Raw genomic sequence first — 26,494 nt, forward strand, 5'->3', positions numbered from 1 at the left:
ACTCCAGCCAAACCTTCTGCTCCCCCTCATTATACCCTCTTTGGAAAAAAGGTTACACTAAAGATAAATATCTGAGCCTACGAAAATAACATTTATTGTCTACCTCTGCGGTATACTATTGGAAAATTCGAGAGTCTAAATCAGAGCGAAAAACAAATCGAATTACATTATCAAGTTTGGGATACAAAATCCACGATCTCAAACTTGAAAATTCAAAAAAAAAAAAATACTATAAAACCGTAAATGCCTCAAATCAAAATATTTCTTCAGAGGAAGGCAAAAGTAAATGCCATATAAAGTAGACCGTTGATTAGTCGACCAAAATAGATTTAGAGAAAAGCATCTTTCAACTCTAGGGAAGACTGTTAACTGCACCAGTGGTCGGTAAAACGTTTAATAAATGTTTGGCCCACTAAGCGAAATATCGCTGGACGTTAAACCTACCACAGTGCTGTGGTTTGTGTTTTTTCTGTTAGTCTTTTTTTTAACATGTAAAAACGATTGGATAAGAGCTGCTTAAAGTGTTAATTATTGATTATTTCAAGATATAACTCGAGTCAAAATTCACTTAGTTATATGCGATATTCGACTAAATGACTTCGTCCACCTTACCAATCGTCAATCGAACGCTTCTTGCCGCGATTTTCAAGGTAAGAAGCTCTTATTTAATATAATACTGAAATAAATCGGGGCGCTTCATTTATAAAAGTCGATTTGTTATCGCATGGTGCCCTTATGTAAGTGGTGCTAGTGGGAACCTCTTTTCAGAAAACACATTCGTCATAAGAGGGAGGGAATAAGAAAATGTTTCTCTCTCCAGTCAGAAACATCTAGCTTTCGAAACCGTTGAGTTTAAAGAAATATCCGAAATTAAAATAAAAACGAAATACTATATGCAATAACCACTTTAAGTAGCGTTAACTTTCATGAAAACCAGGCCTAGCAAGTTTGGCATAAATTTACTAACAATACTTTGCAAATATAAAGAGAAACTCGCAGTTAAAATCAATACGTTTCTAAAAAATGAATTTAAGCGATTTTTAAAATAATATTGGTTATTAAAATTAAAAAAAAATATCTCTCAACGGCTGGACATTAGACTCGTTGAAGGAAGCCATTTTTTACGGAAACCTTAGGTTATCATCATAGATAACTTAAGTTTTGCGAGAGTCCTTTGGCTTGGATTTAGACCTAGTTTCCTGATGCAATGACAATAAAGCTTCCTTATGGGAAGGTGAAAGAATTTCATTCCCTACAAGCGTCCCTACGCCTCGGAGAATTATTGTATTAAATTTACATGTACATTTTTAATCAACAGTGGCCTCCATGGATTTCATTCAAGAGAAATGAAAACGGGAAACCTTTTGCCTTTGAAGGCGCAATGGCCAACCTTTTGGAACATTTTAAGGAAAAGCTAAATATCAAGTAATTATCTCACTTACGTCAATGTCTTGTATGCACACAACCCATTAAGAGTGACGTTTGACGAACCAATCGAAGAGGATGCCAGAAAATGTTTGTATTAAAACCTAGATGGATGCTTTAACCTGTAATACGGAAACTAGGAGCTAGTCTGACGTGTGTTGGTGATACATAAGGGGGTGTTAAGTATGTAATCGATGTTTTGGCTCTTCAACTGTACCTTCTTTACCAGTTGAAACAAAAATTCTCTCTTCGAAATGTATATAAATTGACAATGTGCAATATTTTGATTGTACTGTACTCCATAAATAATATTACGTAATGTTACACAAGAAGAACAAAAATTTAAAACGTTTCAGGTTTCTTTACGTTGAGCCTCCTGACCAGCTGTGGGGTGAACCGCTTCCAAATGGTTCGTATAATGGTATGATTGGAATGGTACACAGAAATGTAAGAGTTCAATTTTCAAGTGTTCAAACCAGATCGTATTATAACAGGAAGGGCGCGTGTTGACAGTAAAATTCGAGCAGGCGAATTTCTCGAATGCCCTTGATTTTTACCCTAGGGCCCTGCGAATCGCCGATTTACTATTCGACAAAGTGTATTTGTCGAATAGTAGGATTCGATTCGTTAGTTTCCACCTCAATCGAAGTTTCGACAAATAGTTGCGTTCGAATCGAATACTCGATCCACATGGTTTCGAAATATAGTTTCGAAACGAATATTCGCCTCTGCATGACTACTGAAATACGATATATCGTTTCGAATATCGAATATTACAGTTAAATATCGTTATTACCATAATAACCGATCCGCGGGGTCCTATTTTACACTCAGCACGCACCTTCTTAAAGCAGCTTTTAACATTCATATATTATGCGAACATTTCTAGAAAAACGATAGCAATTCTTTCTCAAAACAATTGTGCAACTAACAATATTTTATTTTAAAAATAATGTTAAGCTACAAAGAATGGATTCACGAGTGTTTTTTAAAAGCAACTTAATTATAAATTTGTAGTTTTGATGATATAGTCTGACAAGTGCATCTTAGAGGGTCCCACTAGTCGTGGGACGATTACAAAACGTTTTAAACCGCTGAATCGCTGGTGGATTTTCATAAAGATAAAAGACTGATTTTCCAGACCATGCTCTAAGGACTTGTGGAACCCTTTAGGTTTAATCTACAAATAGTATAAACGTGATAAAACTGAACTAAATTATAAATGCAGGAAGTTCATGTTGCTGTTGGCCCGTTCGATATGCATTTGGAAAATAAAATGGTCGTGGATTTCACGACTCCTCTCTATTATAATCCGTTATCAATTCTCGTGGGGAAACAAAATGCGCAGAATCCACTTTTCCCATTTTTAAAAGCGTTTAATTTAACGGTAAGCGACATTTTATAAAGGGGCATTGAAAGATATTTGTTCCTTGTTCGCCACTTTCGCAGTAAGCGAGGCTAATCGAAGGAAACGTACTACGGAGAAGAACAACACTATACTTCAGGGAATAGTAACACAAGTACAGGGAATAGTAACACAAGTACAGGGAATAGTAACACAAGTACAGGGAAAAGTAGCACTAAACTACAGGGAATAGTAACACAAGTACAGGGAATCGTAACACTAGGGCAGGGAATAGTAACACTAGGGTAGGGAATAGTAACACTAGTGCAGGGAATAGCAACTCTAGTGCAGGGAATAGCAACTCTAGTGCAGGGAATATCAACTCTAGTGCAGGGAATAGCAACTCTAGTGCAGGGAATAGCAACTCTAGTGCAGGGAATAGCAACTCTAGTGCAGGGAATAGCAACTCTAGTGCAGGGAATAGCAACTCTAGTGCAGGGAATAGCAACTCTTGTGCAGGGAATAGCAACTCTAGTGCAGGGAATAGCAACTCTAGTGCAGGGAATAGCAACTCTAGTGCAGGGAATAGCAACTCTAGTGCAGGGAATAGCAACTCTAGTGCAGGGAATAGCAACTCTAGTGCAGGGAATAGCAACACTAGTGCAGGTTATAGCAACACTAGTGCAGGGAATAGTAACACTAGTGCAGGGAATGGTAACACTAGTGCAGCGAACAGTAACGCTACTATAGGAAATATAGTTCTAGACACGCCCCTACATAAGGCAATGTACATCCCTTTAACATGAAAGTCAGATTTATCTTTATTTTCAGGTCTGGCTCATTCTTTCATTGCTCTTGCTAACTTGCATCTTATTCTACACGTTTATTCCGCATAACACAAATCAGATAACAAAGATGGAAAATTTATTGACCAAGGCATTTATGGTGTTTATGGCGCCTCTTTTTAATACAAGTGAGTGGTTTATTTATGTCATTTCATGTTAAATATAAATTATTACATTAATTTTTAGGCTGTCTGGAGTTTGAGAGGGAAGGCAAAAGACGGAGTCAACGAGTTTTGATAACCTTTTGGAAACTAGGATCACGATTCATATGTTTGGCGCTCTCGGCTGTCTTTTTTTCCTTTCTAATTGTCAATAAACCAGAAGACTACATTAAATCATTTCAAGATTTTGAAAGATTTCCGGAATCTATACCTCTAGTAGAAAAAGGCGCTGGTTTGGCTGACTTTCTAGAGGTAGAGAATGTTTTATTTATTCACATCGGTTTAAGCACACATTAGGCATGTGAAATATGCGAAGAAACTACGAAACGAGGATATGTTTTTCTACATAAACCCTTTGTTTAATCATATTTGCATAAAATTCCTGTCTATACAGATGAGCAAAATACCAGGAATTATTGGAATTTTGAACAAAGTACGAAAAAATCCAATGGAATCAGTCTTACCGTATAAAGTTTTAGTATCGAATGACACCATATCGAAGGTCTTAAGACGAAGCGATTTCTTTGTGATAATGGATTATTCTAGTTTAACTAAGATTTTACATGATCGGTATAACTACCAACTACCTTGTGGATTTCACATTACGTCGCAAAGTGATTTTGGCACGTTCTTCTCTTTCGTTGTCAATAAATATTTGCCTTTAGAAATTAAAGAAAACTTAACAATGTGAGTATATGAAGTAATACAGTTTTAACGCATATGTAAAGATTATATTTAAAAAAGTGCAACCTTTGAAACTAACTAAATATTAAAATGCAATACTTTAATCTCTTTTCTATGTAGATCAATCAATTTAGTTGAAAATGGTCTCATAACACATGATGTTGATAGGAACTCGGTAAACTTCGACCGTTGTCTCCAAAAATTGGATGAAGAGAAAATTATTCAAATTAATTTGAGAAAATTGATGGGAATGTTTATTCTTAACTTTTGCGGATTGTTGTGTGGGTTTGCTTACTTCTTGATAATAGAACGTACTACATACCACTGCAAAATGGGTCGTTGTAAATAGACATCTACAAGTACATGCTCTCGAAGTTAAATGCTGTTTTCAATTGTCATTTTCGAAAATGATTTAAAATGGAGTGCAGCTTAAGGTAATGAACAACGTTTAACCAATTTATAAATTTTCAACAGAAACCTATTTCTGTAAAAGTTGTCGAAGTGTGTAATGTAGCCAATGTAAAATATTAGAGTATATTATTAATTCATTTAACGAAAACTAAAATATGCACGAAACGAAATTAGTTGCAACTGGTCTCCATCTAGTTTGCAGAAATCTGTAACACTTGCTACCACTCCAGCACCTACTTCTTGGGTAAGGGTAACTCCGCGATCATCTAGGGTTACGAAAAATGTCTAGACAAAAAATATAAGGACTTTTAAAAAATAGTCACGCAAGTTCGCTGTTCTTATCTTTTGCTCTGATCCTAAACCTGACATATCAAATTTTTATTTGTTAAATTGAAAGCAAACGCAAGTTTAAGGTAATACATTACATATATATTAAAATTATAAAGAAAACTTATGCGTAAAAAATTGCTAATTGTACAATTTTACAATGCTGGAATCATTTATAACATTGTAGTGCGTCACCAGATGGCGTAACAGAAAGAAATGACAAACTAACCCTCTTTGTCACTAATGTTTAAGGCTCTATTTAAAAAACATTATAAATAGGGAATATAAAAATGTTATTAGTATTTTAAAGTGCAATATAAAGTCGTCTCGAACCAGCTGAAATATCATATTCTAGTCATAAATATGCAATTCTTTTAATAAATACTACTTACAGCTAATAGGAATCATTGTGTTTCCATTTTCCCTACGTGTCTAAGCGGGTTTGTAGGAAGACCAAGACTAATCATTTGTTATGACGGATTTTATGACACGAATAATTAATCTCGCTGCGTGTTGAGCCCTGCTTGCGGGCCTAACCTCTCGTTTCTACGAACCAATGAAATCCCAGTCAGAATTATAGTGCTGCGCATTCAGTTTCAGCGCTTCAAGCCACAAATCAGCTTTGGTGTTATGTAATCTTAACACTCATGTTGGCAAACTAAGAATATCGTTGAGGTGAAACGAGACGATAGAGTTTACACTGCAAACCGGTTCTGAATGTTGCTATGCGAATATAGGGTAAACAGTTGAGGCGTAGACAACTGAGCAACTACAAACACATAAAGGTTATATCTCTCCAAAATTTATACACTTCATTTCGTGTTCTTTTCCCCATTGACTGATTTCCATGTGTCCAAGACATATCCATATTGGATGTAAAATGTCGTCTGCTTTACTGTATATTCGTTATCCTTGGAATAATGCTTTAATAATACCTAAATTTTTACTTTAATAAAAAATAAAAATAATTCCATATCTTGGTATATAAGCTTGTAATAGTAGTCCACCTCTTGACTCGGAGAGGTGAAATTTTTGTTTTTCCAACTTGTTTTTCTATTGCAAATGAATACAGTTCGTCAGAAAGTTACTCGATTAAGGTTAAGAAATACTTTCACTCGTGAAAACTTTATCAAGTTGCGCTACTTAATGACAGGAATGTAGAAATTGTAAAAGTGTTAATTATAGCAAGCTGTCAAATGACTATATGCTGAAAGACGTAAAAGTTCTAAGAGCACGCCTTTTTCTTTCGATTTAGCCTCGTCATGCGAGTTTAATGACTGAGTTTTCCAGAGAAATTCGGGGAAAGGGTAATGTAGCATATCGATGTCCGTTTCCTTTTCTAGTCAACTGTTTATCTGAATTTCATTACTTCTTGTTTGGGTATGATCTAAAAATTACATTCGAATATTCAGTAAAGATTAGTTCCCATTTGACCAAAACAATGCGTAAATACTTCTGCGGAACGCAACCGAATATTGGTGTTTTATTTTCTCACTGATTTCGACAAAAAAATATTTTGAAGACCCATCAAAATCCGTTTTATTAAACCTACCAAAGTTCTGTACTTTCTGTCAGCTCTATTTGTTGGTCAGATATGTAAAAAGGTTTGCATAAGGGCTGCAAAAAGTGTTAATTATTGATTTTTTCAAGATTTGACTCAAGTCGGTATTTTCGCATTAAGTCATACTTTGCGCTGTTTGACTAAATGAATTTGTCCACCTTATCAATCGTCAATCGAACACTTCTTGCCGCGATATACACAGTAAGCTCTTATATATATAATAATGAAATAATTTTTCCACCTTTTTTTTTTATAAAAATCGGTTGTTCTGCCATGATCCTATTAAGTAGATGGTCCAGGTGGCTGCCTGGTTTCATGAAACACGTTTGCCACAACGGGGAGGGAGTAAGACAATGTTTTTCTCTCAGCAAAATTTTCAGCAGACAGAAACACGTTGTTTTTTAAAACCGGTTAAGTTTTAAAAATAAGAAAACTATGTGCAAAAGCTACTGTAAATAGTCGCTACTAACAGCTTTTCACAGGAAGTCATATTCCTCCTTGGAAGGCAAAATTGAGCCAATTTCTCAAATTATGTCTGGGGTAAAAAGGTGATTGACCAAATGAAACGATGATGAAACGTCAGTTATTGCGTCAGGAGAAGTTTATATGTTGCACAGTTTATTTTCCATTCTACAGTGGGTACTAGTTTTGCCCCTTCGGGAGAGTATAGTGTGTGTTGACTGTCTTTGTAAAGAACGAGCTAGTTACAAAAAAATTTAATGGAATGATTTAAACTCATTTTCGAGGCCAACAATTTGCTTGAAAATTTAACTTCTGATTTAAATAGCGTTGAGATCGCGTTAAATTACATAAAAACAACGACTAGCAAGTTTGGCATAAATTTATTCAACATTACTTTGTAAAGAAAAAGAAAGAATATCAGTACATGAATTTGAGTGATTGTTTAAAAAAATAGTTATTGAGACCAGAAGTGAGATGAGACTAGAAGTGAAGGACTCTAGCTTTGGTAATAGATCCTGGCACTAGTGAACAAATTTCAGGATTTTATGCCGCTTCAATCGCGCCTACAATAAAGAGAAGAAAATTGGTCGAGTTCCAAAAAAATTTCTTACCCCCTTCCCCTCAACCTAAAGCGGCGAAACACGGACGCGGGTGCTTGAATCTAGTTCGGCCGTCTATACCACCGCGAGCGTCTCACGTTTTGGAGGGGAAATTCTGAAACCGCCACCAGAGTGAAAGAAAGTGAATCAAGAATATTCACTTTCGCCGAGTGAAGAATTTGGTTAGCTCAGTACTTCTAGTCTCATCTCACTTCTGTTAAGTCTAACAATATTACAACTCAATTGCTTCACCTTGAACTCGTTTATGGAAACCTGTTATTGTCATGGCGCATTGACGCATTATTTTTTAAGCAACTGTAGGAAAAGCACTGCCTGGCTGCTTTATCAGTATATTCTTAGCAAATGGTTCGATATAGGTGAACAAAATGTTTCTTCAAAAATATTAGACATCAGTTAAACCTACTAGTTTCTTACAACGTTTGATTTAATTTTTAAGATAAGATAAAATGAAATATATTGTTTTAAACAGTGCCCTCAATGGATTTCATACAAGAAGAATGAAAGGGGAGAAATATATGCTTTACATGGTGCTATGGTCAACCTCTTGGAACATTTCATGGAAAAATTAAATATCAGGTAATCGTCACACTTAAGGCAGTGTTTTATAAAGAAGACGTTGGATACTTGGAATGTTCTCTTGTCTATAGCAAGTATACTACTGTACGCTGTCCGTGTACTTCAATTTTTTTGTTTTAATATTATAAAATAGAATTGGTTACGTTGAAAGCCCTGATGGGTTTTGGGGTGAACTACTTCCAAATGGTTCATTTAATGGCATGATTGGAATGGTACATAGAAATGTAAGTATTCAGTTTTTAAATGTACGAGAAATACTTTATTGATAAAAACCAAGTATAATTGAAGTAACTGATTAAAAACTATTTGAAATCGTATAAATTCCTTTTAAACTATACAGTGTATACATATTTCGTATAAATGTTTCTAGAATAATGACGGCAATTCTTTACCAAGGCATAATCGATTATCATACATTATTTTTTATGGGTGATTTCTCATGATTAACAACTTGTTATCCGGAATATACGAATTTAGACATGGAATCATTTATTTACGTTCAGTGACAATGGTGTATCGATTTTACACAAATGGACTGGAATGGAGATAGGGCGTATGGTTCTTTCAGGGCAGCACCTCTCTAGCGCCACGCCACGACCAATATAGAGACCTTTTCGACTTAAACCATAGAAATAACATGATATATGAGTCGAAGAATTTCCGTACTCTCCCGCTAGGAGCGACGACAGGCGATGCCATTAGAAGAACTGGGGTTTTAGTTTATCATTCCAGTTCATCTGTTTTTAATGGTCTTAGTTTTTATCAATGTCAAAACATTGAAATATATCATTGGTTTTTGATATGAACGTTTCTCCATTGCAAAGTTTTGTTTTCCACGAGTCACTTGAGGGGGTGAAATCCTTTAACCCGCCCGTGGTGAGGGTATACCTCCATTACTTCTGTGCTAGCTATCGCAAGAACTAAAAGCTAGATTATCAAGTGACTTGCGGAGCCATTTAATTTAAAAACAAAATTGCATAATCGTAATGAAACTGAGAAACATTTTTTAATGCAGGAAGTTCATTTTGCTGTTGGTCCGTTCTCAATTACTTATTTTAGAAACACGGTCGTAGACTTCTCTAGTGTTCTTCATATGGATTCGTTATCAATTCTCGTGGGGAAACAAAATCCGAAGCACCCACTTTTCCCATTTTTGGAAGTATTTAATGGAACGGTAAGCACCATTTTATAAAGTTGGTAATAATGGGATGAGTATAGTTTCAAGAAAACCTTCCAAAGTGAAAACTCAAAAGCCTATTGGTCTACTGCTTTTTTTGCAATTTCCCTCTTTCATTACTCAACGTCATCCATTCCACAACCCAAAAATATGGAGATCACGTCACAAGATCTTCTCGCCAATTCGATCTCCAGTCCAGTTAATCCCCGCCTCTAAATTACAGCCAGCGTCTTATTGGTTCTTGAAAACTCACGTCAACGCGACGCGAATGACGAAAATTACTTTTTTTCCGACTGAAGAGAGGCGAAATAGCCCGGCCTACTTTTACATCCCCTCTTGTGTTTTGGAAGGGGGACTGGGAAAATGGCGCGCGAATTCTTAGGCATCTTATAACTTCTCCCTAGTGAATTAGATATCGCTTCTTGGTTTAACATAAAAATATAATCGTAAGCCGTTATAAAAAATTTACGTTTCCCAGAACAGCTCCTAAAGGAAACGTATTAAAGTTCGTTTTCGGTGTTATTCTTGAAATTTTCTTAATAATCTAGTATGAAAGATAAATCAAATGAAGGTACAAAAAAATTTGCGATTTAAAATAATATTCTGTGATTTAAAAACCAATATGCGATACAAAAATTTAATAGGGGATTTCGAAAAATAAATAATACGCGATTTAAATAACAAATATGCGATTTAAAAAAAACCAATACTCGATCTAGTGAACTAATATGCAATTTAAAAAATTAATTCGAGATTTAAAAACAATAATAATATGCTCTTTAAAAACCCCATTAATTGATCGAAATTCGTTTTGGGTAGTGAGTGGGTACAGCAGAGTTTGGTCGTTCTAGTATGGCTTCCGCCAATACCCCTTTGTTACCCTTTTTCTTACGGAAGTCAGTATTATTTCTTTTCCAGGTCTGGTTTGGTCTTTTATTGTTATTCGTAGCATGCATCTCCTTTTACACATTCCTCGGGCATAATCGAAATCCGAGATCAAAAATAGAAAATGTATTTAGTAAGGCGTTTATCGTGTTTTTGGTGCCTCTGGTTAATACATGTATGTGAGTCTTTTATTTTTGTCATTATAATTTTATATTTTTAATCTAAATTTTTTAAAACTTTGAGGCTGCTCGGAGTTTGAGAGGGAAGGAAAAAGACGGAGCCAACGAGTTTTAATGACATTTTGGAAATTATGTTCGCGATTCATATGTTTAGCATTCTCGGCTGTCTTACTTTCTTTTCTAATCGTCACTAAACCAGCGGATTTCATTAAAACATTTCAAGATTTTGAAAGGTTTCCCGAATCTCTTCCATTGGTAGGAAAGGGCACGACTGTCCCCAACATCCTAAAGGTAATTTTGATTTATTTGAAACATCAGTGCCGACTAAAATTTTTAGTAATATTCAAAAAACTTCCAAACACCTATATACTATTTCTTACTCACTATTCATGTTACCGGAAGTAAGATGAGATTAGAAGTACTGAGCTAACCAAATTCTTCACTTGGCTAAAGTGAATATTCTTGATAACACACCAACGGTTGGCCCTCTGGTAGCGGTTTCTGAATTTTCCCTCCAAAAACGTGAGACGCTCGTGTCGGTAGACGGCCGAACTAGATTCAAGCACCCGCACCCGCGTCCGTGTTCCGGGGCTTTAGGTTGAGGGGAAGGGGGTAGGAAATGTTTTTGGAACTCGACCAATTTTTTCTCTTTAGTGTAGGCGCGATGGAAGCGGCATAAAATCCTCAAATTTGTTCACTAGTGCCAGGATCTATTACCAATACCAAGATCTATTACCAATACTATAGAGCACTTCACTTCTAGTCCCTTATTTTACTTCTGATGTTACTAGATAATTGAGATTCTTTTTATTGATACATTTACAATTTATGACTTTATACGAAGGGGTGGGCCTAAACGAGCACGAAGCTAAATATTAGGTAGTAATGTTTTCTCATTGCCAGACGGTGAATGAGGCATGAAAATGTTTGACTTGATCTGTGAAGATATAAAAGCAGTTGTCAAATTGTTTACGTAATTAATTTGATTAGCATATGCTTATAGTGTAGAGGGCGAATCGGGAAATTATGCTCTGAAAAGTTATCACTTTCGTCATTTTTTGGAAAACCAATAGTTGGCTATATGTTTTACTTTAACCATAAGTTTATAAGGTATGTTCCATAAGTTTGCCACTGGTTACTGAGAGCTTGTCATGAAGTGACGTAGTAGAAACGTCATAGATTCTCGTAAAGCGACACCTAGTGAGGCCATGTCAATACTGACTAAATAGGAAACCGATTGTAGTCAGTTCTCGTGTCGTTCTCGAACTAATTCTCAGTAAGCCTCTTGCGTTACGAAGTATAGGACGTGTCACACTTACGGAACATATCTTATAAACGCATGCTGTAACTGTATAAGATAAAACTGATTAAACACGCGCGTAAAACATACTACCAAATTATGAAAGGAAACGCATCTGAGTACTTGATTTTTCCCCCATTTTAATGATTACATTTTCTTTCAACTTTCTTCTTTTTAGTTCAGTAACTCGCAAGTGGTTAACAGTATTTGGCTCAAAATTCAAAACAATCCGGTGGCATCACTCTTGCCAAATGAAGTTCTTAATTCAAATGACATGATGTCAAAGGTCTTACAACGAAACCATTACTTTATAATTATGGATTATTCTATTTTAACTAAGGTTTTGCATGATCGCTACAAGTCCGAAGAATCTTGTGGATTTAATATTACGCCCCTTAGCGATTATGTTATTTTCTACGCATTAGCTTTCAATAGACATTTGCCTTCGGACATAAAAGAAAGTTTATCATATTTGTGAGTATTCAGTTTTTAACAAATATTGAAATAGAGTGAAACCTTCCACTTTTAACAGTCTATAATAATTTTTAAAATAAAATCTTACATTTTCTATGTTTTATGTGTCCAAAGGACCATTAATCTAGTTGATAATGGTATCTTGGCCCATGATGTTGAAAGAGGCTCGGAACATTTTGAAAGTTGCGTCCAAAACTGGGACGAAGAGGAAATTGTTCAAATTGATTTGAGTAAATTGCTTGGAGTGTTCATTTTATACTTCAGCGGATTGTTGTGCGGTATTGCTTACTTCCTGATAATAGAATGTAAAGTATACAGTTGCAAAATGGGTCGCGGAGATTAGATTTTTACATTAGCCTCATCTTAAAGAAATTTCCATTTTGAAAATTGACTGTGAAACTCAAAACCAAAGACAATTTGTTTGGAAATTTTTTCTGTCATATTTATTCTCCGTTCTCGAAGTATACTCAAGATCACGCGCATTTCATCAACGCCATTTTATTTTCCTTGATATTTAGGTCTACCTTTAACACTTTTTATACGAACAACTCTCAGCTTTCCCCACTTTTTTACTTCGTAAAACAAGTACAGTACCTTTACCAAATAGTCACGCAAGTGCGCTGCTCTGATCCTAAACCTTTATATATTATTAATATATATATATATATATTAATAATAATATAATAAAATAATGTTATTAATATTGTGAAGTGCAATATAATGTCGTCTCGTGCCAGCTGTCATTAGCAAACAATTCGTTTAATAAATGGAAATAGTACATACCATTAATAGGAATCATTGTGTTGTCATTTTCTCAACGTGGCTAAGAGGGTTTTATGACTGATTTTACTTCACGAATAATTCATCTCGCTGCGCGTTGTGCCATGCCTCACATTGCTACCGACCAATGAAATCCCCGTCAGAATTATATGGCATGATGGATAGTACCCACGCTCGGCCCACAAAAATTACATAGAAATTAATATGTGGCAAAATTATTCCTATTAGCTATATGTATTCCTAGTCTACCAATTTCAATTTGTATACAGAGAAGTGAAACTTCCAATTAATTTTTTTTATCGTTGCTTTGCTCGTTTATAACGTGGATCGATATGGACCAAACGTGTATCATTTCAAGAATAGTTATTTCGTGCTGCCATAAATGATAAGCAACACTCGAACGCGAAAACTGGGAAAATAAATATACGTTTTGTCTGACTCTGCGCTAAATATTATGGAACTACGTTGGTTTGAAACTCGTAATTTTATTTAGGGCATCAAAGAGGTTTATTTTGACATTTTATCGTAATATTACCCATATTAAACCGCGACGTAATCTAAAACATTGATATTCCGGTAGATGTTGGGAAAAATTTCTTGAGCAATCTTTGGGGCCATAAGGTTAGTCATCAAACGTATCGATCAAAAATGTACATTTGCTATATATATTTTTTAAATTCACTGAAGTAGAATTTAGTAAATTTCATTTAGAAAACAAAATTTTTTGTACTATTCTACCAGGGATAGATTTAATTTTAGAAATAGGAATGGAGAACAGAGTAATGTGGGCGCGCGTCAAGGTCCCGGACCCCCTTCCACGGGACGGAGGGGTATGAAAGAAGAGGCAGGTCATAGCGACAGAGGTAAAAAGGCATTACGTATTTTTCTCCGTCCCCGTCAGTAACGTTATCAAAACGTAGTTTAAGTGAGCCAATAAGATAATTTAAACTTTTCGTTACGTGTTGGAGGGTGGGGCTCTATACTGGGCCATGAGTCGGGTTGAAGTAAATACTAACCGTTCTCCATTCCGACTTCTAAAATTAAATCTATCCCTGATTCTACTAAATGGATTAGTTCACCTTATTAACCGCATTATAGGAGGCAAGTTCTTTTTTTAAATCATATTAAAAAAATTTAAAATTTTTGTAGTTTTATTTAACAAGACTTATTTGGGTGACAGCTTCTTTTCGTAAAAACCTTCTTAATAATAAGGGGCCTTCTTCCCCTCTCTTCTTTCAATGCATTTGATTACATTGCCTGTGTACTTTTGCTTCTAAATGAGCATTTTACACGCGTTCGGGCTCTAGACTCTCTGTGGCAACACTTTCGACAGAAGGAGGCAAAAGATAACGTCATATTAACTAGACCGTTTTTTGGTCGACAAAAAAGTTAGAGAGAAAAGTAACTTTCGACTCGTAAACTACATACTAGGCAATAAGGAGGGCTTTAAACGCACCAGTGCTCGCTAAAACGCTTAATAATTTCATGAATTTCTATTTGACATACTAAGCGTAAAAACGCAGGACGTTAAACCTAAAACAGGCTTTAGTTTCTGTTACTTCTGTTTGTCCCCGGTTAAAAATGTAAAAAGAGTTGAATAAGGGTTATTAATTTTTTTAATTATTGATTATTTCAAGATTTGACTTAAGTCAAAATTTTCGAAGGAAGTCATTACTTGAGATTTTCAACTAAATGAGTTTGCCCACCTTACCAATCGTCAATGGAACTCTTCTTGCCGCGATAGACCCGGTAAGCTATTTATTTAATTGATCCTTTGTCTTCATTTATAAAAATCGCCATGTTATGCCGTAGTCCTAGTTGCAGCAAAGAGGGCAGAAAGAGGGGCAGTGGAAGGCTTGGCTGGAGTGTTCTCGCTTTGAAGGCTTTCCTCTAAGCTTCCAGTGTGCGCGCTCATTTTTCCTACCCTCTTATTGGTCGAAATACGGTGAACCGGATGTTAGGAGGAAAATATAGTAAATAAATAAAAAAGAAAAGCGAGAACTGAAAAAATGCCTTACCAAAGCCGCTATCTTCAACTCCTCCTCTTTATATACCCTCTTTGGTTGCAGCCTCTTTTCATGAAACACTTTTGTCACGAAGGAGAACGAGGGAGAAAAGGTTAAAGAAAATTCTTGCTAACACAAACATCTAGTATTCAAAAGTTTAAAGAAATATCCCAAATTTAAGCAAAAACGAAAAACAGCCGCTACTAACAGCTTTTCTCAGGAAGTCATAAATTTAGCTATAGTTTCTGAAGCTCTGTCCTGTGTAATAGAAGGATGGGCCAATAGAAGTATTAAAGACGTCTACTATCGCGTAAGCAGAAATTTATATGTTGAGCAGGGCTAGTTTTGCTCCGTCGGATTAGTGTGTGTTGACTGTTTTTCTCTAGACTGCTATGACTTCTCTCTCATAAAAACATAACTTTTAATTAAAACAGTAGCGTTGAGAACGCATTAAATTTCATGGAAACAAGACCTAGGATGTTTTTCATTTTATTAAACACAAGCTTTTAACCCGCGGCGTCGCTCGCGTGTAATAAGAACTTCCATCAAAATGATATAAAGAATGGGGAGATTTTAGTGATGGCTAATATTTTTGTAGCACCCTAGGAACGAAGGCACTTGGCGTTGCCCGTCAGCCCGTCGGGACAGTTTTCATTACTTTTCATGCGGACATTATTCCATATAGAAGGGTTTTTAAATTTTAGGCCACCATTTAAACAGATGGCAACAAATCGAACCCGAAAGACCATTCAGCCCGTCTATAGGTTAAAGGAAACCATTGTACTAAATATTTGTGAAATCGGTTGAAACGCGCGGACTTTATTGCAAGGAGAATATTTTCTTACATTTATGGGCGCCATTTTAAAAGATGGCGACAAATCGAACCCGAAAGACCATTTAGCCCGTCTTAAGGTTAAAGTAAACCAGTGTATTAAATATTTGCGAAATCGCTTGAAACGCGCGTACTTTATTGCAAAGAGAATATTTTTTACATTTCTGGTCGCCATTTTTTAAGATGGCGGCGGATTGGAAAAATCTTTCTTAGTACGCGCCTACTACTTATGAGTAACGTTCCTGCAAAGTTTCAGCCTTCTAGGGCAAGCGATTTGGGCTGGGCGTTGATTATCAGTCAGTCTGTCAGTCAGTCAGTCAGTCAGTCAGGACTTTGATTTATATAGATATAGATAGATTAATTTGTAAATATAAAGAAAAAAATTGCAGTTAAAATTAATATGCCTTTGTATCATGAATTTGAACGATAATTAAAATAACAATAGTTATAAAAACAAAACAAAAAAAAACCAACAATTGCATCTTGGACTCGTTGGAGGAAGCCATTTTTTATAGAAACCTGTTGTTATCATAACTTACTAAAGGGTTGCGAGAGTGGTTTTGCTTGTAGTTAGTTTCCTGAAACAAGTAGTACTCCTGCAGAGCTGCTGCAATAGAGTGGTAGAATTTCACTCCCGGCAAGCGCCATTTGTAGCGTTAATAAGCTTTGGAGAGTTATTGTATTAAATTTTCATGTATATTTTTTATCAACAGTGGCCTCAATGGATTTCATACAAGAAGAATGAAAATGGGGAACTTTATGCCTTTGAAGGTGCAATGGCCAACCTTTTGGAACACTTTATGGAAAAGCTAAATATCAAGTAATTATCTCACCTACGTCAATGTCCTGTATGCATGCAACCCATTGTATTGATGTTTGACGTACCAATCGAGGAGGATGCCGGTAAATGATTGTCCTAAAATCTAGACTTTTGTTTCAACCTGTAATATTTCATCTCGGAGCTAGTCTGATGTGTTGTCTCATCCAAAATAAGACCCCTTCTTCGTAAGGGGTGTTAAATATGTAATCGATGTTTTGGCTCTTCGACTGTACCTTCTTTACCAGTTGAAACAAAAATTCTCTCTTCGAAATGTATATAAATTGACAATGTACAATATTTTGATTGTACTGTACTCCATAAATAATATTACGTAATGTTACACAAGAAGAACAAAAATTTAAAACGTTTCAGGTTTCTTTACGTTGAGCCTCCTGACCACCTGTGGGGTGAAAGGCTCGCAGATGGTTCGTATAGTGGTATGATTGGAATGGTACAAAGAAATGTAAGAGTTCAGTTTTCAAGTGTTGGAACCAGACTTTATCCGTTAAAACCAAAAACCAATTATAACCGGTAGGTTTTCAAAGGCGTTTGTTGACGGTAAAACTAGAACACACGAATTCCTCGAACCCATTTGATTGTTTCCCTTCAAAAACCAGCTTTTAGCAAACATACATCAAATGAATATTTCTAGAGAAACGATAGGAGTTCTTTACAAAGACAATTTCCAGTTTAAATATATTTTTAAAAATATAAATCTAAATGCATTTTAAGCGATGAGTGAAAAATTAATTATTCTCAAAGTCTTTTAAAAACCAAATAAGTATTTAAATAGTGGTTTTGATGATAACGTCTGGCAAGTGCAACTTAAATTGTTCCACAGTCGTGTGCCGATTATTGAACGTTTTAACTCGCTGAATTAATGGCGGATTTTCCAAGAGCTAAAAACCTGATTTGGCAGGCCATGTGCGAGCGACTTGTAGAACACTTTAGGTTTAATCTAAAAATAATATAAAATTAATAAATCTGAGCTAAATTATCAATTCAGGAAGTTCATGTTGCAGTCGGCCCGTTCGATGTGCATTTGGCAAATCAACAGGTCGTAGATTTCACGACTCCTCTGTATTATAATCCGTTAGCAATCCTCGTAGGGAAACAATATCCCCAGAACCCACTTTTCCCATTTTTAGAAGTATTTAATGGAACGGTAAGCATTATTTTATATAGATGTTAAGAGAGGCAAGAAATAGTAACGCTAACATAGGCAATACAGTAAATATAGTTCTTGACACACCCCTACGTGATGCAATGTACATCTCTTCACCACGAAAGTTAGATTTATTCATATTTTCAGGTCTGGCTCGTTCTTTTATTGCTATTACTAAGTTCCATCTTATTTTACTCGTTTATTGGGCATAACACTAATCCGATATCAAAGTTAGAAAAGTTATTGAGTAAGACAATTATGGTATTTGTGGCGCCTCTTTTTAATACAAGTGAGTTGATCATTTATCACCTTTTATATGAATTTTTAAACATAAATTATTATAATTTTTTTAGGTTGTCTAGAGTTTGAGAGGGAAGGCAAAAGACGGAGTCAACGAGTTTTAATAACCTTTTGGAAACTGGGTTCACGATTCATATGTTTGGCTCTCTCGGCTGTCTTGCTTTCCGCTTTAATCATCACTAAACCAGGAGACTTCATTAAAACATTTCAAGATTTTGAAAGATTTCCGGAATCTATTCCTATTTTAGTGCAAGGCACGGGTTTGGCTGAGTTTCTAGAGGTTGAAAATTTTGTATTTATTCATATCGGTGCAAACAGACTAAGAAACGAGGATACATTTGGCTACTTTTTCCACTCGTTTGAATCATATATACATAAAATTTCTGTATATACAGATGAGCAAAATACCAGGGATTATTGGAATTTTGAACAAAGTCCGGGCCAACCCAGTAGAATCAGTCTTAACCTATGGTGTTTTAGTATCGAACGACACTATATCGAAGATCTTAAAACGAAGCGAATTCTTTGTGATTATGGAACATTCAAGTTTAAATAAGATTTTACATGATCGGTTTAACTACCAACTACCTTGTGGATTTCATATTACGTCGCAAAGTGATTTTGGCACGTTCTACTCTTTCGTTGTCAATAAATATTTGCCTTTAGATCTTAAAGAAAATCTAACATATTTGTGAGTATATGGTGTATTTCAGCAAATACTATATTTAAATACAGTTTGACCCTCATATTTATGAGTGTCAATGCTTTGAAACTATCGGCGTTTTAAAATGCTATATATTAATCTCTTTTATATTCAGATCAATCAATTTAGTTGAAAATGGTCTCTTGGCTTACGATATTGATATGAGCTCTGTTAACTTCGAACGTTGTCTCCAAAAATGGGATGAAGAGAAAATTATCCAAATTAATTTGAGTAAATTGCATGGAGTGTTTATTCTTTACTTCAGCGGTTTGTTGTGTGCTATTATTTATTTTCTGAGAAAAGAAACAAGAATATGCTGCTGCAATAACATTCGCCGGGATCGAGTGAGAAGAAGCAAGTAGTGTTTTGAAACTGGTCGTGGAACCAGTTCAGTCAAATGAGAACTGGTCAATGTCCTCTTTCGCACTAAATGTGTCGTATTGCAGCGTGGTGTTTTAATGTTATTTATATTAATTTATATTGTAGTAAATAGTTTGTTGGGTCGGTTTTCATTGACTATTAGTAATCTGTCACCATGGAGCAATATTTGAAGAGACCTAGCTTCGATATAACGCACATTCTGGGAAACTATTTGTGTCAATCCCATAATGGTTAGGCTTGAATTTTGATTTCGAATTGTACATTTCTATAAAAAAGTATTATTTATTAATTATTAATATTAATAAAAATTTAAATCAACAGTTAATTACTTAATATCCCAGAAAAATGTTTGCCAATCGGCGAAAAAATCAATTATATGCTTTATATGAATAAAATTCTTCAACCATATTTAATATCTTTCTTAAAAATATAAACTTTAGCATTAACATTTTGTTGCAGGAAAATACATGTTTACAGACTGCTATGTGTTTTGAAAAGTTTTAATCATATTGTCGGTAAAAAAGTGTTCATGTTCGTTACTTACTATATTGATATATTGATTCCTTTCAAATTATATAAATCATCCTTTCATTTCAACTTTTCGCATAATCCTAATTTAAACATTGTGTGGAATAAGTTGCGTTTGGTCAGGAAGTTAAGCAGTTAAGGTGAAGAAATACTTTGAAGCTTGATTACTTTTATCGATTAGCAATTTAGCATTCCCAGTTGGCAAAATGTTAAAGACAATTCAGAGTTAACAATACATAATGCTAAGTTCTTTGTTTCTATTTTGAGTCGTCAGGCCAGTTTTGGTCAATTTTCCAGCGCATTTTAAATTCAGGGCAATGTTTCAAGGTAGTTAAACAATGCACTTTTCCTAGTCACCCATTGTTCATTTATATTTTCTGAAGTGATTCAGGCGAGTCTAACATCTTATTTGAATATGGTCTGAATGATTCCATGAAGGGAATTGTGGCAATATCAGAAGTAGGATGAGGAAAAGATGTTTGGAGAAAACCCAATTCCTAACGTAAATGTATATACTGAAAAAAATATCGACAGTTGGCCCCCTGTTAGCGGTTTCTGAATTTTCCCTTCGATAATAAGAGACGCTCCAAGCGGAATATGGCCCAACTAAATGAGGGAGGGATAGATAGGTCCTCCCCACACAAGAGGCGGAGATAAAAAATTTAGGTGGAGGGGAAGGGGCAGTCAAAGATTGATAAATTTTTTCTCCTCGTAATTTTTTCACTATGGTGCCAGGATCTATTTCCAAGACTACAGCCTTTTACTTCTAGTTCTCATCCTACTTCTGGTAACATCTTTTATTACAATATTCAGTTAACGATGAAAGTTGTTCTAGAATTTTTTACTATTGCCACTTTTGTAAATATTAAAGGGAAGAGGTTGTTTGTTTGTTTCAAAGTTTCTTCTTTATGCACAGTCACAATTAGATAAAAAAAACTTGGCCTGGTTGGGTCGGCGACCAATGGCTTTAAGCATGTTAACAGTGTCCTATTATGTAGCGGTAACATTCAAGTTGTATGGTTAAACCCGAAAACTTTACTAACTTTAACTTTATTAAAATTATAAGCTTTAAAAAACATATATTCTTTCTAAACCCAAGTATTATTTCTTTTTATTAAAAAATATATTTGTTTTTTAATCAAAGATAGACGTATAAAATGTTGCAATAAAGGCTACAGAAAAAAATAATTATTGATGCCTTTAAGCTTTGAGTCCTGTCAAAATATTACCGAGTAAATAACTTGGGAAATAATGGAAAAAATATTTCAACACAGTTCATTCGATCACGGGAACGATTGAAAGCGACACACGAAAGGTGGAACTAGCCGGGAGTGTGGCGCACTCCTGTAAGCCAAGCTTCTGGGCGGCAAAGTTTGAGGGAATACGACACATGTCGGCGTTCCTTCCCTATAGGTGCCGACTGTCCCGTGTCCGCCGGAGGTGACTTACCCCAATGCCACCTTCCGTCACCTCCCAAGTAAACCTCATTTCCTTCCCTGCTTACACACATACGACCTAGCGGCCCCCGTCAGTGCTGGGCCGCGTAGGGTCTCCCGCTCAATTCTTCCTGGTGCTCAAGGCCTAACGGCTAAGCACTAGTGCTAGTAGGTGGAAAAAAAAAAAAAAAAAAAAAAAAAAAAGGTGGAACTAGGAAATACTTTCTTTTGCTTTTGTTTTAAACGTTAGAAACGAATGACTGTTAATAATTTTTTCAACTTGTCACTCAAGTCAAGATAGACGTAGGAAGTCTTAGTAATAATTTTTAATATAATAAACATTTTGTATTATTTGAAAAAATGGATGTGTCCAACATTTCAATCGTCAATCAAACTCTTCTTGCCGCTATATACGAGGTAAGCTTTTACTACAATTATAATGGGAGAGATTATGCTGTTTTAATTATAAATTTCGACTCGGTCATTGCATGATCCTTCTAATAGAGAGTTTAAGCATCCCCTATACGCGTACGTTTAGCCACCTTTGACAATGCATTGGTCTAATGCACTGTGGAAGGTAGCTACACCTACGCGTTTAGGGATGCTTAAACTCTCTATTAACATGGTTTTAGTACCAGTCACTTTTCTTGAAAAACCTTCACTCTAAGACGTGTGATATGAGAGAAATTTTACTCCCTCCTCTTGTTAACTTAGTAAAATTTTAAACTTAGTAAAATATAAACTTTCCTTACTAAATAATTAAAATGATATTGCGCGTAACCGGGTCTTTGGTCTCGGCAGGGATAGATTTAATTTTAGAAGTAGGAATGGTGAACAGAGTAATCTGGAAACGCGCCAAAGTCCCGGACCCCCTTCCACGGGACGGGTTATGAAAGAAGAGGCGGGTCATAGCGACGGAGGTAAAAAGGAGTTACGTGTTTTACGCCGTCCCCGTCAGCAACGTAATGAAAACGAAGTTTAAGTGAGCCAATAAGATAATTTAAACTTTTCGTTACGTGTTGGAGGGAGGGGCTCTATACTGGGCTTGAGTCGGACAAAAGTAAATAATAACCGTTCTCAATTCCTACTTCTAAAATTAAATCTATTCCTGGTCTCGGGAAATCCGCCAAAGCTATTGCAATGAAGGGCAGGTAAAACAACTTGATCCAAGCGAAACGACTTGTAGGAAATTTATTTCTAAGTCGGGTGTGTGGCGCACTTTTATGCCAATCTTTTGGATGTCATAGTTTGAGGTAATACGACGCATTGCGGTACTCCTACCCTATAGGCGCCTTTGTTTTAGGCTTGATCCCAACAGCCTATACCGTCTCCGACCAAGCAGATCTGATTTGTTTTTTGCACCCTCGATAATCATATCCTAGCCGAGGTAGTTACGGCTTAATAAGATAGCAACCCTGTGCAAAAACTTGACAGGACCACTATGGCCTAGAAAATCTAAATAAAACTTATAACTGCTAAGCCTTGGGGAGTTATTTTAATAATATGACGCTGACAACGTATATGAAAAAAATAATTTTTTAAACAGTGGACTCCATGGATTTCATACAACAAAACAAAAAAAGGGAAAATATTTGCTTTACACGGCGTAATGGTCAACTTTTTGGAACATTTTAAGAAAAACCTTAAAATCAGGTAATTGTGACAATATTTGTAAAATTGCTCCGCTATCAATTAGAATCTTAGGACAGTTTTTGGCGTACCCATTTGCCCTGTGGCATCTCTGAGGTACTTTTGTGGGTCAAACTGTAGCTCCCTTTCCCTCAACGAGTGTTCCATGCTGCATACGTTTACAAGATATGTTCCATAAGCATGACACTACCTATACTTCGCAATGCTAGAGACTTACAGAGAGCTAGTTCAAGAACGACGCCAGAGTTGACTATACTCGGTTTGCAGTCCATCTTCCTATTTAGCCTGTACCAAGTCTTTGACAGCGCCTCACCAGGCATCGCTTTACCATAATCTATAACGTTTCACCTGCGCCACTTCATGACAAACTCTCAGTAACCAGAGAAAAACTTATGGAGCATAATTATGAACTTATGATGCTGTTAATGTGTTTCCTCCTTTATTTGTCTTTCCCATTTTTCAGTTTCTGCTAAGTCGATTCTCTCTAAAAACTCATGCACTAACTACAAATATTAACCGGGATATCTAACAATATTTCAAAACTGTATAATAGGTTTGATTATGTTGAACCTCCTGACGGGTTTTGGGGTCAAGCTCTTCCAAATGGTTCCTTTAATGGTATGGTTGGAATGGTACACAGAAATGTAAGATGTCAGTTTTTAAGTTCCCAAGACAGACTTTATTCATAAAAACCAATTATACTACCAATTAAAATTAAAATTAATTTCTAGATTTTTAGGTATCGCTTATCGAAGAAAGATACTTAATATTCAAACATAGCATAAATTCAAGGGCTATTCCAAGAAATAATTTTTTAGTTCTCTTTTTTTGTGGTTTCATTAGACAGGGATAGATTTAATTTTAGAAGTAGGAATGGAGAACAGAGTAATCTGGGTGCGCGTCAAAGTCCCGGACCCCCCTTCCTCGGGACAGGGGGTATAAAAGAAGAGGCGAGTCATAGCGACAGAGGTAAAAAGGAATTACGTATTTTTCGCCGTCCCCGTCAGCAAAGTCATCAAAACTTAGTTTAAGTGAGCCAATAAGATAATTTAAACTTTTCGTTACGTGTTGAAGGGAGGGGTTCTATACTGGGCTATGAGTCTGACTGAAGTAAATACTAACCGTTTTCCATTCCTACTTCTAAAATTAAATCTATCCCTGATTAGGTTAAGCCGCGTATTATCCAATCTGAAAATTTCCTGTGTTGTTAGTAAACAAAATTTTTAATCGTTTGTTTGATGAGAAAGTCTGTCAAGCGCAATTTAAAGAGTTCCGGAAGTGGCGTGCAGGGGGGGGGGTTATGAAAATTGTGTTACTCTACAGCATGAAAGCAGCTGCAGTGCTGGTTAAATGTCTGATTTTCCAGCGACTTGTAGAACCCTTTAAGTTAACCTTTCAATCAATATAAACCTATAACAATATAAACATTTGACATACGTTATAAATGCAGGAAGTCCATGTTGCTGTCGGCCCATTTATTATGGACTATTTCAAAATGAGGGCCGTAGATTTCTCTAGTTCCCTTTACATGGATTCGATATCAATTCTCGTGGGGAAGCAAAATCATAAGCACCCACTTTTTCCTGTTTTACACGTATTTAATGGAAAGGTAAGTAGCCCTTAATCTGATAGAGAGGTGCTTGTAGTTCACCATTTCGAGTGTGGGTGGCGTAGCGGTTAGCGCTTTCGCCTCGCAGCAAGAGGATCCCGGGTTCGATCCCGGACTGTGGCACCGGGTGAAAAATCTGGGAAGAAATTCTTCTGCGTAGAGTTTGCAAGTTCTCTCCCCGCTTGTTAAAGGAGTTTTCCTCCGCGGTCTAACCCGGTTTCTCCTTTCCATCAAAACTTGCAGAGGTTAACGGTAATAGTTAGTATAGGGCGCTGTCGGTTAGCTGTGGCATAGGGGCTAGCCACCACCCCTCTATGCATTGTATAGGCGTTAGATAAGTGGCAATAAGTCGCAAGATGACTTGGTCCAATTAGCTAGCTAGCTGAACTGCGAAAAAGAAGAGTAGAAGCTAAGAGATTTTGGGAGAGTGTTAGAAACTATTTTATCCATTGTTTATTTTTTTCCTTATATTTAAACCAAAAATAATCGATGCCATATTAGAAACCAAGAGAAATACGTTGAAAGCGAGAGCTCTTCTAGAAATTCATTTCTAGAAGAGCTCTCGCCAGGAGTCCAGGACGGTGGTAGCCACAGTCCTGAGTCAAAGTTGGTACACTCTTGCAGCGTTTGCTCCATTTCGCAGGGAGGGGGAGGCAATTCACTCAGAGAAACATTTTATGAAAGACCTATTGCTGGACCATACTGCTACCAATGAAACGATGAGTTAAAAATAGCGTATACCAGAAGGGGATAATAGAAGGATGACACTCTGTATCCTCTTAATACTTTTGTTATGTAACGTCATTCTTCCCTGGCTCACCCTTTTTGTTTCCTTTCCCGCTCATGAAACTTCAGATGGGCATCGCACCATGGGGTGAATACTATTACTGTTTGGCACTAGATCCCCAGCAATCAACCCACAAACCTCGTCTTGACGTGGGAAAAAAACCACAATCGCGCCTTGGCAAATAGTTCAGCGCTAATAGACTAATGGTGAGGGAACTATTTATCGCATATGTGATTGGGTTTAGTAACCTTGCTCCAAATGTTCCGATGTTAGGAAGAATGACGTTACACTTACCCCGCTTTGTGGTACACTTCTCACGAAGAGAAGTATTATATACTTATGCGTGAACCTAATAATTAGCTAGAAACGTTGGATGCGAAAGTCAGATTTATTTCTAATTTCAGGTTTGGCTGGTTCTTTTCTTGCTATTACTAACTTGCTTCTTAATTTACGCTTTAATCGGGCATAACACAAATCCGAGATCAAAAGCAGATAATATATTTAGTAATGCATTTATAGTGTTTATTTCACCACTGTTTAATACATGTGAGTGTTTCATTTATGTCCTTTTATATTTAATTTATTTTTCTACATTATGATACAAATATTAAGGGTGTCCCGAGTCCAAGAGGAAGGCCAAAAGGCAAAGTCAACGAATTTTAATAACATTTTGGAAAATTGGTTCGCGATTTCTATGTTTGGGGCTCTCGGCTGTCTTGCTTTCCGCTATAATCGTCACTAAACCAGCGGATTTCATTAAAACATTTCAAGACATTGAAAGATTTCCCGAAGCTATTCCTATATTAGAAAAGGGCACGACATTCACAAACATGCTAGAGGTATATACATTTTTAATTTACCCTTATAGAAACGCCTTCATCACTCTTAGGATTAGCACAAGGTAATAACAGAACGTAATAAGAGAAGGATGGCACTTGATAATGATTTATGACTGTAACAAGACTTTTATCAACCTCGAATTGTCTTGTCTTCCCTGATTGGCTAATTGGCTGTCATGGTAGTGCCGTTTAATGTCGTGAAGGGGCGAGTAAAGAACCAAATAAT

At 36.1% G+C, this 26,494-nt stretch overlaps 3 protein-coding genes across 3 annotated transcripts; all 3 read left to right on the forward strand.

Moving 5' to 3' along the window:
* Positions 1-3,672: 3,672 nt before the first annotated feature.
* LOC149718437 (uncharacterized) lies at positions 3,673-4,888 on the forward strand. The gene is made up of 4 exons (XM_089836003.1): positions 3,673-3,743; positions 3,802-4,028; positions 4,171-4,463; positions 4,581-4,888. The coding sequence occupies exons 1-4, from the start codon at positions 3,686-3,688 to the stop codon at positions 4,807-4,809; spliced, it is 807 nt and encodes a 268-aa protein (XP_089692129.1). The 5' UTR covers positions 3,673-3,685; the 3' UTR covers positions 4,810-4,888.
* Positions 4,889-6,903: 2,015 nt separating this feature from the next.
* LOC149718438 (glutamate receptor ionotropic, kainate 1-like) lies at positions 6,904-12,775 on the forward strand. The gene is made up of 8 exons (XM_089860933.1): positions 6,904-6,960; positions 8,311-8,417; positions 8,551-8,641; positions 9,433-9,591; positions 10,513-10,654; positions 10,723-10,949; positions 12,137-12,432; positions 12,547-12,775. Exons 1-8 carry the CDS (start codon positions 6,904-6,906, stop codon positions 12,773-12,775), a joined length of 1,308 nt encoding a protein of 435 aa, XP_089717059.1.
* A 2,129-nt stretch (positions 12,776-14,904) lies between these two features.
* LOC149718439 (glutamate receptor-like) lies at positions 14,905-25,357 on the forward strand. The gene is made up of 10 exons (XM_089860935.1): positions 14,905-14,961; positions 16,764-16,870; positions 17,243-17,333; positions 17,877-18,035; positions 18,183-18,324; positions 18,389-18,627; positions 18,731-19,026; positions 19,154-19,305; positions 23,587-23,677; positions 25,144-25,357. The coding sequence occupies exons 1-10, from the start codon at positions 14,905-14,907 to the stop codon at positions 25,355-25,357; spliced, it is 1,548 nt and encodes a 515-aa protein (XP_089717061.1).
* The last annotated feature ends 1,137 nt before the right edge of the window (positions 25,358-26,494 follow it).

Source organism: Phalangium opilio, unplaced genomic scaffold (genome assembly GCF_054372755.1).
Source record: "Phalangium opilio isolate 3A_F unplaced genomic scaffold, DU_Popi_V2 ptg000002l_1, whole genome shotgun sequence".
Lineage (NCBI taxonomy): Eukaryota > Metazoa > Arthropoda > Arachnida > Opiliones > Phalangiidae > Phalangium > Phalangium opilio.

Coding starts and splice junctions, on each gene's coding strand:
- LOC149718437 (XM_089836003.1), top strand. CDS start 3,686: ATGGAAAATTTATTGACCAAGGCATTTATGGTGTTTATGGCGCCTCTT. Junction 3,744..3,801: donor GGCGCCTCTTTTTAATACAA/GTGAGTGGTTTA, acceptor ATTAATTTTTAG/GCTGTCTGGAGTTTGAGAGG. Junction 4,464..4,580: donor ATTAAAGAAAACTTAACAAT/GTGAGTATATGA, acceptor TTTTCTATGTAG/ATCAATCAATTTAGTTGAAA.
- LOC149718438 (XM_089860933.1), top strand. CDS start 6,904: ATGAATTTGTCCACCTTATCAATCGTCAATCGAACACTTCTTGCCGCG. Junction 8,418..8,550: donor ATGGAAAAATTAAATATCAG/GTAATCGTCACA, acceptor ATTATAAAATAG/AATTGGTTACGTTGAAAGCC. Junction 9,592..10,512: donor TGGAAGTATTTAATGGAACG/GTAAGCACCATT, acceptor TTTCTTTTCCAG/GTCTGGTTTGGTCTTTTATT.
- LOC149718439 (XM_089860935.1), top strand. CDS start 14,905: ATGAGTTTGCCCACCTTACCAATCGTCAATGGAACTCTTCTTGCCGCG. Junction 16,871..17,242: donor ATGGAAAAGCTAAATATCAA/GTAATTATCTCA, acceptor AAAACGTTTCAG/GTTTCTTTACGTTGAGCCTC. Junction 18,036..18,182: donor TAGAAGTATTTAATGGAACG/GTAAGCATTATT, acceptor TCATATTTTCAG/GTCTGGCTCGTTCTTTTATT.